This window comes from Vombatus ursinus, unplaced genomic scaffold (assembly GCF_900497805.2).
Source record: "Vombatus ursinus unplaced genomic scaffold, bare-nosed wombat genome assembly UNPS02011014.1, whole genome shotgun sequence".
Taxonomy (NCBI): Eukaryota; Metazoa; Chordata; class Mammalia; order Diprotodontia; family Vombatidae; genus Vombatus; species Vombatus ursinus.
Genome location: NW_020950792.1, coordinates 2,038,018 through 2,055,925, shown reverse-complemented (window position 1 = coordinate 2,055,925; position 17,908 = coordinate 2,038,018). Strand labels below are relative to the sequence as shown.

Below are 17,908 nucleotides of genomic sequence, written 5' to 3'. Positions count from 1 at the left end.
AACCAAAGGAACATATATAAATTTCTTCTATAGTCCTATAGCAGTAAGATTCTATAACTATAATACTGATGAGCATATTATAGAGTTGGGGCATCTACAAGTACTCATTATTTAGCAGCAAATAGTAAAAGAATCTGCATATTGAAAGAGTCAACAAAATACAGTGCAAAATCTATGTGGCTGTTTCAATTGCCAACAACAGGAAACCATAATTTTAGATGCTGTTCCTTCTCCTGGTCTCTTAATATCTTACACTGTTGCCCCCTTGTGATGCAGAGGCAAACCTAGGTGCTAAAAGGCACAGAAGATTTAGGACCTATGAACAGACAGGATTCCCACAATGTATTAATAATGCAAAAAAAATCTTTGATTTTTTAAGACCACAGAAGAATTGTAAAACTGGATATAGTGAATAAATCCATTGAACATTACAATAAATATTTGTACTTTTAAAATAGTAACAATTTAACCTTTTTTAAGAAAGTGGAACATTTGACTACATATCCTAGTTCCAACCTGAAGCATGGAGCCTATTCAAGTTGTTATGGGGGAAAAAAGAGGGAAAGAAAATGTTCAGCTCAATTTATCCACCAATAAAAACATACCAGTAAATTGCTATAATATTATGATAGGGAAAAATTCAACAGATCTATTTTCTGAAAAGAAATATTCAGCATAGGACTCACTGTCACAACTTGTTAACGTTTGAGATATAGTAGCCAAGATTTTCAAGGACTTTATCATTGGTAAGGACTTAATAAGGATAACCTGCTTTTCTCATCACATTAGATTTTTAAATGTTTTAATAAACGCATTTGGTTTATTCTGTTACTGTCTGTGAATCTGTTGTCAGACATCATAAGAGCCAGACATACTCTATGGCAGAGATGGGGAACCTGCGGCCTCGAGGCCACATGTGGCCTTCTAGGTCCTCAAGTGCAGCCCTCTGACTGAATCCAAACTTCACAGAACAAATCCCTAATAAAAGAATTTGTTCTGTAAAACTTGGACTCAGTCAAAACGCAGCACCCAAGGACCTAGGAGGCCACATGTGGCTTCAAGGCTGCAAGTTCACCAGCCCTGCCTATGGCTATTACAAAATACCTTCAAAAGATCAGACAGGTTAAGTATTCAAAGACCACAACACCTCAAGTATTTCCCTTTAACTCATCTGTCTTTCACCAAAGTCTTCCTTCAATATCATACAGTGACACAGGTGACCGCGCCAGCAGAAAACAGGTTCTGATGGGACCTACCACGTTCAAAAGGGCTTGGGGAACAGTCCTTGGGACAAAAAGAGGAACTCACAGCGGAAGAAATGCCTAGCTAAATTTGGAGAGGCTTTGTAACAAGATGGCCACCAGGGGAATTCTTCTAGGCACAGCAATTCATGAAGGCTACCTGCTAAGTAATACCCATGGCACAGCTGCATTTGGCTTAGCTGGAAGAAGGTACCATGCTAAGGAAAATCATGGATCTTTAGAAGTACTAAAGTGAACAACTCAGCTTTGGAGGAATCATAGCATCCTCAATTTTTAAAGCCAGAAGTGACCGTAGAGGACATCTAAGATAACCCCCTTATTTGACATAGAAACAAAACATACCAAGGACCACACAGCTAGTAAATGTCCTATGTAGGACTTGATCCAAGGTGTTCCTGACTCCAGGTCCAGGAGGACTTCAGTACTATGAAACACTAACAAAGAAAACTATCACAGAATTTAATAGAAAAATTTTTACTGACTTACATCTTTTAATATCAGAATCTGGGATGCATCCTTGAGGTACTGTAACTGATGAGTCACCAAAATCCTGATCTTCTCATGCAAAGCTTGGCTAATACAGCTAGAAAAGTCAAAGATATAGGTAAGTAAGTAGGAGGAGCACGCCAAAGATACCCTTTCGAATTTCAACACAAAACGTAGGAAAGTACAACAAAGCAGCCATGCTCTGAATGATATAGGAAAGAGTTGATCCTAGAATCAGCTAAAAGTGAAAACCTTTTTAATATAATGGACTTTCTACAGAAATGGACATTTTAAAGTTCATGTACTATAGTAGGCACCCCAAACTCCAAATGTTCTTTCTCTGGGTTGTCTGTTTCCCATACAAGAAATATCCTTCCACTTTCCCTCAACCTCTTAGAATTCCTTGTTTCCCCAGTCTACTCAGTGTCTCAGATCAACATTAATCCTTTCCCGATATCCCATGCTGCTTATGCTTTCCCCTTAAAAATTTTTAATAATTATTTTGCATATGGTTCATAGAGTTATTTAAATATATGCTGTGTTTTCTGATAGAGGGGAGTTCCTTTGAAGATAGGAACTATTTCATTTTTTGACTTTATATCCCCAGGTACCTGGCCCATGGTAAACATGTAATAAATACTGGCTGACTAGTTGATGTCCAAAACAAAAATCATGATCTTTTCCCTTCAAACCTAGACCTCTGGCAAGGGCACCTGGCAAAGACACCAATATCGTTCCAATCACACAAGTCTGGAATGTTTGCGTCATCCTCAGCTCCTCACTGCACTCACGCTGCAAATCCAAGCAGCTGCCAAATCTTATTATTTCTAACACAAAAAACATCTCTTGAATGTCTACTTTTTGCCTCTCACACAACAAAAATAGTCAATATTTCGAATTATGTGCCAACTGTCAAACGTACCTGTTATAGTCAGCTGAAAATGACTTGTGATTAAGGATTCAAATGAGGGCTATAGAATACAAGAAAAAGAAATAATAGATGGGCAGCCTTGGTGTTTACTTTATTATCCTCAAAATGATGAAGGGGTTGGAGGAGGAAGGAAAGAAGGGAGAGAGGGAAAGAAAAAGGGAAAGAAAAAAGAATGAAGGAAAGATGGAAAGAAGAACTCAAGAAAGGGAGGGATTCTACTTTTTAAACTAAAATTTTATGCTTTTATGATTCAGCATAAACTGAATTGGTATCATATGATCTAAATATTCTGGGAATACATGAATTACCACTCGTTCCTCATGCCTTCAAAAGACATTGATAAAATGTGAGCATCCTTAGTAATATACCGTTAAAACTTTCACAACTTTAAGTGGACATGTGACAGAAGTAAATGCAGTTAATGGCAAGTGAAAGTAAATTTGTTTCACCTTTAAAACAAAACATTTCTGAACTACAACAAAACCACCATCTTTTATGACACATTGTTCAATCCAATTTTCTAACTCATTGAAACCATTCTCCAGTTGCTGTTGAGCGATTTTACAAATTGCATTCGTGATCTCAGCCCTAAGTTCCTACAAAGAATGTGGTTTTGATTAGCAAACAAGAGCTGGAACATGCTTACTTTTATCAAGTGTATATCTAAAGTTATTAAAGCTTAAAGTTGCTCGAGAACTTCATAAATACCCCATCTGTTCAGAGATATGCAGGAAAGGCTTTCTGATGGGCATGATTACACTAAGCAATTAAGGTGCCTGCCTCTGTACACAAGACTGACCCTGCAGATCCAGGCAGGAGGTCAGGCAATTCGAGTTGTTTTTCTGATGGTAGTAATGAATTTGTTCTTAGCCAGTCACACTGAGGAGCGAGGTACCTTCCTTATGATCTAAGGTCTAAGGTTTGCATGATGGCAGAAGGACTGGGTCAATAAGTACTTGGAGAGGATGAGTGATTTCTCTCTAAATGTCAAGGAGCTTTTACTTTATCACTGGGCTATATAAAATCATTGATGGTTTCCCCTTTACATTTGAGGCCCTCCACAATCTGACCTTAATGCACAATCCATTAACATTTAATATACTCTTAGGCATCTGCCTGGAGCACTGAATGGTGATGTGACTTGTCCAGAGTCACACAGTCTATATATGACAAGAGACAAGATGGGAACCCAGGATTTCCTGAATCTAAGATCAGTCTTCCATCCACTATATTTCACTGTCTCCCTAGGACTACAAATTGGAAGAGCAATTTATCAATTTTGGCAGTAGGAACTTCCTTAGCTGAGGTCCTTATACCAATAAAATCACAGGGCCAATGTAGTCCAGGAAGTCATGGCAGAGACAACAGAGAACTGGACTCAGAGCCAGCTAGACCTAGGTTCAATTCCTGCATCTGATATACAGAGGTTGAGTGACCCTGAACAAGTCATTTAACTTTCCAAGTCTTCTTTAGTATTATAGTATACAGTGGTACCATATCTAGTACATATAGTATTATTATAGTATATTATATCATATATCATATGTGTATCTTTTATTTATATTATAGAGTATTATATTACATATAATTATATAATTATAGTGTATTATATATACTACATAGCATATAGGTATTACTATAATATAGTAAATTATAATATTCTCTAATATTATAAATTTGATTTCTCACATTGTTGTACATCTGTACAGGTCTTATTCATAATACATCTCTATGTACCCATACAATCTATGTCAACACAGGTCATCACCTTTCCTTCACGTAACAAGTATGTGTTAAATACAAGATTTGAACCAGGTCTTCTTGGCCTGAGGCCAGTTCCTAAAGTAGACTCTGTGTGTGTGTGTGTGTGAATATGCACACACATGATGGAGTAAATCATGTGCATGTACAAACACATCCTTCTTTCTAGGAAAAGTCACGTCATTTTAGAATCTTGCCAGTTATCGCCCCCATCCTTTGTTTCTTATGACTTTCCCCACTTGAAATGCCTTGTCTTTTCCTTTGTATGAGTCTGTCCTTCACAAAAGCTTTTGCTTGGTTCCCAGGTCTCAGCATCTCATAGTGATGCCTCTTTGTCCCTTAGCAATTTTGGCACTTATCACAAAACGGCTGTTATAAATGTTTTCATATAGACATATATTGTCTCCACAATGAGTTCCTGAAGTTTAATTAAAATCAAAGTACCAAGGTACTGTATTGAGCACTGGAGACACACAGACAAAAATAAACCATCCCCTGCCCTCAAAGAGCTTACATTTTACTGAGGGGATACAACATTTCCATAAATAAGTAAATACAAAACAATCTGAGGTGAGATTAACAATTGGAATATCAAGAAAGGTTTCAAAGCGGAGGTGACCCTTGGTCTGAATATTGAAGAAATATGAGGAATCAAGAAGAAAGGAAGGGCCTCTGCAAATACAAGGAGATAAGAGAAGATAATCCGGTTCAGAGAACAACTCTTAATTCAGTTTAGATTGCAAAGTACACAAATGGAGTAAATCAAATCAAATGAGGGCATATATTTAAAGCACTAGGCAAATCTTAAAGTATTTCATAAACGCTCTCTATTAATTATTAACATTGAATAAAGTCTGGGAAAGTCAGTAGGAGCCAGATTGTGGAGGACTTTAAATACCAGGCTGATGAAATTGTCTTCTATTTTATTTTAGAGTTGATAGGAAGCCAGTGAAGATTTTGAGCTATGATCAGACCTACGCTTCAAGATTATTTTGCTAGTTATGTGAAGAATATAGGGCAGGGAGAGTCTAGAAATAAGAGGAACATTTAAAGGGTTATTTTAGTAATCCAGGCAAGGAAGAGATGTAGGCCAAGACCATGAAGGTGGCCATCTGAATAAAGAAAAGGGGATAGATGCAGGAGCTATTGATGTTGTTTTGGGGGGAGATTTTGTTTTCTAGACTAGATCTGTGATGCCATGAATTTAGAGAGCTCCTGGAAAAGACCTCTCTCCAGTATTACAGACGGATACTTGCTCTCCAACTTAAAGTCTTAGAGAAATGCCTCGAGCATTGACGGATTAAGTGAACTCCTCAGGTTAAAAAAGCAAGTCTGTAGGACCTAAATGCAGAGCCTCCAGATTCCAAGGCCATCCCTGGCTAACATACAGCATGGCCTCTTGCAATGGAATTTATGGAGGAAAAACTGAAAAGACTTTGTGACTGACTGGATATTTGAAGAAGGGAAAACTCAAAGATGAGTATGAGGTTACAAATCTGAATCATGGAAAACATGGCAGGACTCTAATGGAAATAGGAAGTCAGGAGCAAGGATGGATTAAGAAAGACTGATGATGAATTTTGGTTTGAACATGACAAGTTTAAGATGCCAACAGCTGATACAAGTAGAGATGTCCAACAGGGAGAGCTGGAGTCACATATACAGAAACAGTTGGTGAAAACAGGAGAATGAGTGAGACTGTCATGGAAACAAATACAATAAGAAGCATAAAGCCAATCTAAGGAAAGAACCTTGTAAAATACAATTAAGGGATCAGGAAGAGTTTAAGGAGACAGTAAAAAAGACAGTGTTAAGTTAAAAAGATAGGAGAGACAGCCCCAAAACCAAGGGAAGATAAAGTTTCCAGAAGAAGGGGGAAGTCAACAATACCAATTGTTACAAAGATGTCAAGCAGGATGGGGACTGAGGAATGGCCACAGTCTAGGTGTCTAGGAAGACACTGTTTCAGAAGAGTGGGACAGGTAGAAAAGCCAGACTGCAAGTGAAGGAAGGGAGGTAGTGATGAAGAAATGATCACCTCAGGTGTTGAGGTTTGTAAATTGTTTAGCAGTGAAGAGGAAGAGAGAGATAGGGTGGCATTTAGTTGGAAGAGCATGTTTTGGTAACTTATTCTCAGTCCAGTTATAAGTATAAATGGAAGCAAATTCATCATTTCAGTAATTTATCCTTATTCTAGTTAAAAGTTAAAGTGGAACAAATTCATTATTTTACTCCTGAAGTCGACTTATATTCTTTGGCTACTGCTTTCTCTTTTTTTAAAGTAATATTTTATTTTCCCCCAATTACATGTAAAGACAATTCTTAACATTCGTGGTTTTTTTTAATTTTGAGTTTCAAATTCTTTCTCTATCTCCCTTCCTTCTCCCTCCCTTCTCCCTCCCTGGGACACAAAGCAGTTTAGGCTATCACTTTCTTAAACAGTAAAAAGATGTAAAAAAGTAGTGATGTGTCTTAAGTTAGACCACAAATTGTAGGTCAGAATAGCACCTATGCTATCTGCCCCCTAACTTATGCCTCTTCCAGCTTAAAATAAAGAGAAAAAAAACATTATTTGCCATGATATCATCATCCTACAGTTCTCCTAAAACAAAGGAATGTGTTGTTCTTTTTTAAATCCAGAATGTTACCCAAATTTATTCTTAGATCACTGAGATCTAATACAAATCATTTTCAAAACAAAAACTTACCATTCAAATAAGTGCCTTCCGACTTCTCCATCCACTGCACTGAGAGGATCATCAAGAAGATAGATATCTGCATCTTGATACACGGCTCTAAAAGAATCAAGAGATGTCAGACTCAACAACATTAAATAAAGATGATTGCCTTTCGCCTAATTCATGGCAACAATTAAAGAAGAGTAAAACCTAGTCATAGATTCAGGGTATTTTAAGATCTGGGAGCAAGCTCTAGTTCAATCTTTCTTTTACAGATAAGAAACTGAGGCCCAGAGAGTTGAATGAGTTGTCTAAGATCTGATAGCAAAGCCAGGACTACTACTATCTCAATCTCCTGGCTCCTCTTCTGCTCTTCTTTCTATTACACCATATCACCTGTAATCCCCATTCCAGAAATAAAGCCATAACTATAGCTGAAGTAACAGCATAAGAGAGAAAATGTGGTGCTGGGTCAAGAAAGCATGCTACAGCATCAGGAAGAAATAGGTTCAAATCTCATCTCTGACACACAAGACATGTGACCCTTCACCTCTCACTGCCCCAGTCTCAAAAACTTAAATTGAAGAATATGTGTCTATCTCCACTGGTAGGAGTTTCTTCATTCCAAGTCTCCTACAGCAGCTAAATCATAACTTAGATCCAAAGAAAAACTACTAAAGTACTATTTACCTTGCTAGATTTATTCTAGCTTTCTGTCCTCCACTTAGTGTAGTGCCCCGATCACCTATCACAGTTAAGTCACCATCTTCTAAAAGCTGTAAATCCTATGAGAAAGGAAAAGAATCATACATTTGGGAAAGGAGAAGGGAAGAAACATTTATATAGCACCTACTAAATGCCAGGCACTGTGCTAAGTACTTTACAAATATCATCTCATTTGATCCTTACAAAATTCCTGTAAGGTAAATGCTATTTATCATCTTTATTTTCCAGTTGAAGAAACTGAGGCAAACTTGTCCAAGGACATACAGCAATACAGCTAGGATCTGAATCCCAATCCTGACTATTTACTCTGCATTTCTAATGATTTACCAAGAAACAACCTATGTCAGTAGACAAAGATTCCAATGGCTAATTGCAAATGCATTTGAAATAGAGGCAATATGAAAACAAGCGGAAATTTATTACTTCTATTTTCAAACACCAAGCCATGAATGAACTAGCCTTCCTATCTAACTTATTATCACCTAGTCTTTTATGTTGCCAGAGTACTTCATGATCATTTTTATTTGCTATTACTCACAAAAATCAAGAGGGGGGAATGGTATAGTCATCTCTGATTCACAGAAGAAAAAATAAAAGACACAACTATGACTATTCTATAATTTTCTGAGGCACTGAAAAAGGAAAAATGTCAGAATTGGCAGGAAGATAGTAAATGTGGGAAGTAACACTGTACCTGTGGGGTCTCCAGAGCTGTTTTCAAATTCAAGTGTTATATGTGGGGAAAGATTAAACACAGGAATATATCAAGGCTAGACTTTTGAATATGTATTACCTATAAATCTCTGAAAAGTGCTTAGGAATGAAATATTACACATAGATTAAATATAAGATAATGTGGTATTTTCATCTCTCATAAGAACATAAAGAATTTCAACATGGGGCTAATGTTATCAAGTCATATAAATCTCTCGGGTCAAAAATTCAAGTAATGCTAGCACATTGTTACATACTGGAATTCGTTTTATGTATATGGATGCACTCAAAATTAACTGTGGTTATAATATTGACTTCTGAAGTGTGTTTAGAACTTCTAATGATACTTAATAAAAAAAAAAGAGGGGTCCTTAGCTGATACTGTTTAAAGGAAGACATAATTAAAGTCAGGTTTTTAATTATTATTTCTTAGCACAAGTTTTTACCAAATTTACAATAGTTTGCTAGAAATCAAAATATCAGGGAAACTCCAGGCTTTTAAGATACTTAAAACTATCTTAAAATAGTATTAGAATAAGTGTGCAAAGAATAGGGACTATAGAGAAGTCATATAAGAACTCACAATACTAATTTCTATTCATCCTACTCTTGGTCTGTATATTGTGACAATGGAAAACAGAAAGTAAAATGTGTATTGTGTTTTGTGAGTGTATATGTGTTTGATGTCGGTTGTAGAGGAGTACAAGAAGTTTGTTTTGAAAATAGACAGCTATAGACACCTCTATGTTCTAAAATGTTTACAGCAGCTCTCTTTATGGCAGCAAAGAACTGGAAATTGCAGGGATGCCCATCAATTGGGGAATGGCTGACCATGTTGTGGTATATGATTGTGATGGAATACTACTGTGCTATAAGAAACGAAGAGCTCAATGATCTTAGAAAACCATGGAAAGATTACACAGAATAATGAAAAGTGAGATAAGCAGAACCAAGAGAACACTGTAAAGAATGACTTTGAGTGAATAAGTAATTTTTACTATTATAAACACCAAATTAACAATAAAGGACATCTGAAGAAAGACACTACCTGCATCCAGAGAAAGAACTGATAAATAGAAGTATGTATAGAATAATTTTACATATATATGTACGTGTGTGTGAGTGTGTGTGTATACACACACCTATTTGTGTCTAATGATAGCCATATCTAGAGCCGAGAGAAAAAAAGAAAAAATTTACATAATTTTATTATATATTTAAAAGGACTGGCAAATTGTACATAATTGATTTGAAGTTTCATGTACAATCATCTTTTTTTATTATACTATGTTATGGAAATGCTTATTTTATTCCACAGATTAAAAATAAACTTAAAAAAGAGTAAAATAATTGGTTTCCCTGTGACTACTGCCTACTAATCAGTATCATACTGTAATTGGTATTCCTCCTAAATTAAAAAGGAGATAGGCAGTATGGCAAACAACAACACTGGATTATAAACTCCTTTAGGACAGTCTGCCTTTTTCTCTTTTACTTGTATCCCCACTGCTTAATAAATGCTAGCTGACTTGACTTCTTTGATAGTCAAAATGGAATGTCACTGCAGATACTACATTACTGTTAAATACTGAATTTTCATTTGAAAATGAGTGGATGATAGCAACTGGTTCCCAGGCCCTAAAACAAATCAGGATATGGCCAAATTCTAATTAAAGCTGAAAATAAAATGAAAATCACTAATAATATATGTCTTCAGTTTGCATTGGTTCACATACATCACTTTTGATCCTGAATATTACAAAAAAAATGTTACATGCAGAATATTACAGAAAAGGCAGAGGAAATTTCATTTTAAAGGCCTGGAATCAAAGAGAAACCACAAGTCTAGATAATGTCTGGCTGGTTAAAATTCCAAGTATTTCTTGAGGGTTTTTTTTTTTGTTTGTTTGTTTTGGTTTTTTTTTTTTTTTGCTTTTTGATGAGGCAATTGGGGTTAAGTGACTTGCCCAAAGTCACACAGCTAGTAAGTGTTAAGTGTCTGAGGCTGGATTTTAACTCAGGTCCTCCTGACTACAGGGCCAGAGCTCTATTCACTTCACCACCTAGTTGCCCCCATTTCTTGAGTTTTAAAGCCAAACAAATGAACTAAAAACCATCACTGTAGACATCTATCAGAACATTTTCTGAATGTGGAACAGGCCAAGTCCTCAGTAAGAAAATACATAAGGACAGTGGAATACTGAACTCAAGCAGGAGTTAATGTAGATCCACCCAAAGAGTCCACGAATATACCCTGGCCACAATCCATAAGCAGGAGCTTGCTCAAAAGTAGGATGAAGCAATGATGATCTAGATGGCTAGTCATATGTGTTACACAGGCAGCTAGGTGGTAAAATGAACAACTGAATTTAAATCCTATCTCAGACACTTACTAGCTGTAGGGCTCTGGGCAAGAAACTTAACCTGTCTGCCTCAGTTTCTTCATTTGTAAAATGGTGATAATAATAGTACATTACCTCCCAGTGTTATTATGAGGATTAAATGAGATATTTATAAACCACCTTGGCAAACCTTAAAGCACTATATAAAAGCTGTTATTGTTATTTTTATTTCAAAGAACAGAAGCTACTGTTTTTGTTATAAAAAATAAGCTTAGAAAAAAAAGAAAAAAACAGCTAAAGAAAAAAACAACAAACATAAAAAGCCCTTTATAAATCTTGAAGCATTATATAAAAGCTGGTAATTATTATTATTATTGGAACGAAAAATTATTTTTACTCCAATATAATGGCCCCAGCCTCATCTGTTTCAATATTCTTTCGTATTATAATTTTAGTAGAGTGTACACAATTGCATTTCTCTTCAGTTAAAAGACAACCTATTAATTATTGATTTTTAAAAATTCATTCTTTACTATGTTACTCTACTCCATTCATCTTCAATGTTCTATATTGTTTATTATTTCCTCTCATTCTATAAAATATACTAATTAGTTAATCAGAAGAAAACATCAAGGTAAACTTTGTACTGAATAAAAGAAAAAAGTCAAGGAGAACCTAATAAAAAGTACTTTAAATAGCTTCTCTTCACCTCCCTAGTGTTATAAAATGCTACTCAACAGATACTCTCTACAATACTCAAAAGTCATCAGGCAAACAAAATAACTGTTTCTTCACAACGGTAGCTTAACATCCTCTGTACTATACCTTTGAAATTCAGGCCCAATCCTTTCCACAGAGAGCATAAAAGCACAGCAGGATGTCTAGACTGCATTGTCCAGACCCAATGGAAAGAGCCCTTTAGCACTATTATTCACTGAATTTTAAATCCATAAGAACACAACATGTAAAATTGTTAATCCAAAGAAATGGATCACAATAAGCTAATTTCTATTTTTGCAGTGTTGTTTTCACAGTACTTTGACTGTCATTAATTTTGTTAAAATTGTATTGCAACACAAAACACCCGACCTGGCCTTTTGCTATTAAACTTGATCTAACCTCTAGAAACACAAAACCTCCCTCTAGTGAACTTAGGCAGTATTACAGGATTTTTTTTTAAGGTGAGCTTTCACAACCCCGTCTGCCTTAATTAAACCAAATATAGATATCTGTTTGTGACTTTTTAAGATAGTCCCTTCAGTGATCCATTGTGAATAACTTGGCTATTCTCACCAATATAATTCCAAAGGATTTATGATGAAAAATGCTCCATCCCCAGAGAAAGAACTGATAGAGGCTGAGTACAGATCAAAGCATACATACTTTTTTTTAAGCTTTATTTTTGGGGGGAGGGTGTCCGTGTTTTCTTTCAAAACATGGCTACTATGGAAATATATTTTGCATGACTGCACATGTATAATCTCCACCAAATTACTTATCTTATCAAGGAGGGGAGAGAGGAGGAAGTGAAGGAAAGAATTTGGAACTCAAAATTTTTTTAAAAATGAATGTTGAAAATTATTTTTACGTGTAATTTGAAAAAAAATTTTTTTTAAAAGATGGTCCTTTCAACTTCATAAATTAAAATGAACAAAACAGAATCATTCAAAAAGAAAAAACGGACCTCTCTCCTTCTTTGCAGATGTGGGAGATTGTGGTTACAGAATATTACACATATTTTCAGTTTTGCTTAAGTGCTTTTCTCCACTCTTCCTTTTTTAATCTTTCTTACTAGGGACGGTTCTTTGGATAGGAAAGTAGAGAGTGAAGGCGGAATCTTTTAAAATTATCTTTTTTTCTATCACTTTCACTGGTAATAGATAAACAAAAGATAATTTTACAAGTTTTTAAACAACAGCACAAAACTGGATTCAAGCAATTCCAAATGAATAATCAGCTTACCTTTTTTAGGGCACATGCCTTTATTACTTTGTCATATTTTTCCTTTTCATAGTTTTTCCCAAATAAAATGTTACTTCGAACAGTTCCTGAAAATACCCAGGGTTGCTGAGAAACATAGGCAATTCTTCCTTTTACATTGACCAATCCCTTATACTTTGGCAGCTCACCAAGCACAGCACTTAAAAGAGAAGACTGAAAAAAATTTAACCAAGTCATATAGTTGCCATAAAACAAGAATGAACGTACATAAATTATTGGAAAATGTTAGTTCAGCTTCTTCAACGACACTAGTTTTCCAGCCTGCGCACAGGGTCAATGTTTCAGTGTTTACTTTCTTTTATGGTGAAAAAATGGTAAGATGGACATTTTGAAAGTAGCAATAGGAAACACATCTTGATCAACAAAGTAACCCACTGCTTGTTTAAACACAGTAATAAAATGAATTACAATTCAAAATACAATTATCAACTCTACTTAAAACCACTCTACTTACTAAAAGGCTGATTTCTGCTGAAAGTAATACTGCCTGGAGATTCTTGGCTAGAAACTCAGGTACATCCTGTGTACCTATATTGTACATATTATATCTTAAGGCAGATACACCTACTATAAAGTCCTTCACTTAATGTAATAGATGTGTGGAGTTTAGATATCCATTTCTCATGGCTTTAAAAACATGGGCAAACCTACACTGGAATATATTGTCCTTGGTTTCCTCACCTGTAAGATAAGGAAGATAGAATAGATAATCTCTATGACTGATTATATAATTTTAAGTGTACTCTTGACACTACATTATATGCTCTTGCATACTGGCTGACCCAACTTATAAATGGGCTATAACCCAAAAGTTTATATGTCAGTTATTTGCAACAATGATTGAGTTGTCCCATAGAAACACTTTTGCTTAGTGGTTCCAGGGGTAGGGAACCTAAGGCCTCGAGGCCACACGTGGCCCTCTAGGTCCTCAAGTGCAGCCTTGTGACTGTTCTGTGAAGTTTGGATTCAGTCAAAGGGCCATACTTGAGGAGCTTGAGGATTTATCCTGTGAAGTTTGGATTCAGTCAAAGGGCGGCACTCGAGGACCTAGAGGGCCACATGTGGCCTCGGGGCATAGGTTCCCCACCCCTGGTAGGCTGTCAGGCCATCTTACTGATTCTTATGTACTAATAATATAGAAATCACTCTGCCATTTGTTATAATGTTTATATAGAGAAACACCCAAAGAGTTCCGATGTGGCATGTCACATGGGAAGAAGAAATACGGAGTGGGAAAGACTCTTTCCTGGCATCCTATTGACATGCCAGAGAGGGGGACCTGGGATTCTGTTAGCGCTAATCCACTAATGGTGGGACCATGGCCGAGAACAAGGGCTCCAAAAGGGTAGAGGTTATGGGAAATTGAAGTGTGGAAGGTTGAAAGTCACTAAAGGGAGCAGGCAAGGTCCATAGATGGCACAGGAACTTTGGGGTCAGGGTCAAAATATTTAGGAGATAAGCTCCTGGTCTTGCTTCCCCATTATCACTTCCTTTTTCTCCCAAAGAGACCTTGGGTTCCCAAATAAACCCTGGTCTGTTTTCGTTTCCATTGTTACCACCAGTTGCTTCCAATCAGTGTTTTCTATAACTTCTTGCCCACTTTTTATAGCCTTGAAACAAGAACATAACCCCTTTGCAGAATCAGAGATGGGGTGGAAAGGTGTGTTACTTAGCTGCCTCTAAACATACTTTAAATATACACATATACAATGCACAATTTATACATGAAAATATGCACATATATGATGTAAGTATGTATGTATATGTGTGTATAACCAGAGTTTTGTTTTACAATGAAGGGAGAGATTAATAAAAGCAAAATTTAATTTTATTCTATTTCAATACTCTATTTCTATTTCAAATTCAGCTGGGTGAAGGAGAAAGAAGCACGGGTTCTGAGAAGACAGTAGACGGAGCGGTTCCAGGCAATAATAAGCAGAGAGAGAAAACACAAGTGACGGTAGCAGAGAAGAGAGTTTCCGGGACTGCAGAGGGTGAAGAGCATCATTATCTCAAGACCTATCTAATGTACAAATTATAAGTATTTTTTTCAAGCACATGGCTCTCACTGGGTTGGATTTGTACCTCATGTAAGGAATTGTAACAACAGGGTTCTACTCTTCCGAAAGAAATCCCCTGAGCACTTTTTGTGACAGCAAGAATTGCTCATCTACTGGGGAATGCCTAAATAAAGTAAGGTGTATGAATGTAGTGGGATATTACTGTGCTATGAGAAATGATGAACAGTACTGAATACAGAGAAACATGCAAAAGATTTGTACTAACTCATGTAAAGTAAAGTAAGCACAGGTAAGAAAGCAATATGCACAATGACTACAACATAAATTGAAAGAACATACCATAAAATAATCAAAACTAAATATTGTTAAATTATAAAGAATAAGCTTGTCCCCAAAGATATGAAAATATAACTCTTATCCCTATTCCTTTACAGAGATACAGGTTTATAGATGTAGAAAATTGCATAAAATGTCCCTTTTTTCCATGCACTGGTTTTGCTGGTAAGGGGTTAGGCAGTTTCCTTCCTCTTTAAAAAAATTAATTTTTTTTTACTCTTTAAAATTGTTTATTTCATTTTTACACACACTGAAGGAAAGCATAATAGACAGCAGAGTTGGTTCTCCCACCAGAAAATTATGTACACCCAATCTAAAAAATATTCATTTTAAAAAGTTGCTTCTGGAGAAGGGAGGATGAAATATGCAGGAAAATTACAGAATATAAAAATATAAAATATATATTAAAACTTTTTAAAAAAATAATAAGCTACCTATAATTTCTGGGCTTACTCAGCAGAATTTGCAGAATCACAGAATTCAAAAGTTAGGAGAGACCTCAGGGATCTTCTATTCCAACTATTACATGAAAGGAATACTCACTATAACCTACCTTCAAGAATAGGGACTCCACCACCTAGTGAGGTAACCCACTCCACTTTTTTGACAGCTCTAATTGTAAAGAAGCTTTCCCTAATATTAAGCCTTCCCTAACATTAAGACTGAAGTGGACTCTTTGTAATTTTTGAGTTAGAAGGGACTTGAAAGGCTGTTTAGTCTCATTCCTACCATATCCTCAACCTCTCCTCCCCATGAAAACCTCAAGGGAAGAGGGCCTCATCAACAGAGAAGACACACACACCATCTCTGGACACTATAATTCTTCCATAAGTTAAACTGGCATCTGCCTTCCTCCAGGTCCCGATAGCAAACATAAGTCCTTTCCTGAGAAGCACTGAGAGATTCAGTTTTGGCCTGGGAAAGACCTACCTTCCAGAAATGATTCACTGAACCTATGGGACAGTTGATTTTTGACTCAAGAAATAATAGCAGAGTAATACAGAAAGCAATATGGTGACAAGCAGCCACAACGCATTAAAACTCACTTTGCCACATCCCACAGGTCCAACCACAGCCAACAATTCCCTTGGCCGGACAGTAAAGGAAAGGTCTTGGAGAGTTGGGATTTCCGATGCCTACAAATGAAAGTTGATCAAAATGTATTCAAATCAATAATCAGTCTGTTTAAGAAACTTGGGGGTACACGGGCACAAAATATAAGAATTCTACACTTAAAATTAAGCCACATACCAAACAGCTATCAATAGATGTCAAATGTCATTAAGTCACAGAGGATAAATTTTTGGAAACTAAATTCATTTACAGAATATTTCTATATGAGTTAAGTTACATGTCTTAAGCCTTAGTGTTTTTAATATTCATTCTAAACAAGTTCTCTTCTTTTACTAACTTCCCACATGCATCTGGATTCCCTCAAGGCACAAAAGTATCTAATGAATCAAACCCCTTAAAATAAAGGTTTCCTACATAATACCTGTCATGCCTACATCACAAGATTGTTGCCAGGAAAGCTCTATGCAAAAGTTCCAAAACAGTGCAACTTAATCCCTCTAAAAAAAATTATTAATAATAACCAGAGAGTTCATCGATTCTGATTTTTTTCAGTCAGCCTTCTATCTCAACTATCTCCACTAGATGGCAGCATCAGAACATTTTTAAGCTCTGCCTCTCATGACTATAAATTTTAAATCAATAGATCAGCTTCAGTTTTATTTATATGATAATTACTCTCTACAATGCTCAGCACTTTACTCGCCAATAATGGTGATAGTAAACAAACAACCACAACTGGGCTTCAGTTATAAAAACAGAAAATAAAGTTTAGGAATGAAAGAAATCTGATAAAGCAGTCTAAACACAGTTTGAACATTGGCTCTGAGGTCCAAGAGCCTGAGTTCAAACCCCACCTCCAATTATCTACTACTTGTGTGACTTCTGGGCCTCAATTTCCCCATCAGTAAAATGAGGAGACTGGATATTAGATATCCTTTCGATCTTTTATTCTAAGTATTATGTTCCTGGGCTCCAAACAGCTAGTATATCTATTAATTGGTAGTGTCTGTCCATGACAAACCCACTATAAATAGGCATTCTGTAGTACTGTAAAATGTCTAGAGTTGTGACATAATACAATCAGCAACTGGCTCCCTGATGTCATTTAGAAAAAATGTCCACAATATCATGTTGGTAAAAAAAAAAAATGGGAACACATCTGGGGTTCCTATCTAAAACTGTTAGTTCTAAATTTGCATTCGCTTGCTAAGTCAACAAAACATAGGCTAAAGAAAAATCTAATAATTTCTTATGAAAGGTAGTGGGAAAAACTTAAGCCAAATCAATTAACAGTACTCTGGTTTCCCTGGTACAAAGAAAATCAGGGGCCTATTGCGATATGGATAACCTACCTTAGTGTTTTAAAAATAGCTCAGAGGTTCTAAACGTGGAGCCTCTGGACTTCTTAAGAAATTTTATAACTATGTCAATATAATGGGTTTCCTTTGTAATAAAATCTACTTAACTGTATGCATTTAAAAACATTATTCTGAAAAGTGGTCCGCAGATTTCACCAGACTGGCAGATGGGTCCAAGATGAAGTTAAGAACCCCAGATCTAACAGAATACTATTCAC

General features: G+C 36.1%; 1 protein-coding gene across 1 annotated transcript in view; it reads right to left on the bottom strand.

The window, feature by feature from the left end:
• Positions 1–17,908, bottom strand: part of ABCC4 (ATP binding cassette subfamily C member 4) — a 261,117-nt gene that overhangs the window by 160,112 nt on the left and 83,097 nt on the right. Inside the window, exons 10-14 of the mRNA XM_027855684.1 lie at positions 16,305–16,394; positions 12,863–13,054; positions 7,809–7,903; positions 7,149–7,235; positions 1,749–1,845 (exon numbers count right to left, since the gene is read on the bottom strand). Of these exons, the coding sequence (XP_027711485.1) occupies positions 1,749–1,845; positions 7,149–7,235; positions 7,809–7,903; positions 12,863–13,054; positions 16,305–16,394 (561 nt within the window). The remainder of the gene's footprint in view (positions 1–1,748; positions 1,846–7,148; positions 7,236–7,808; positions 7,904–12,862; positions 13,055–16,304; positions 16,395–17,908) is intronic.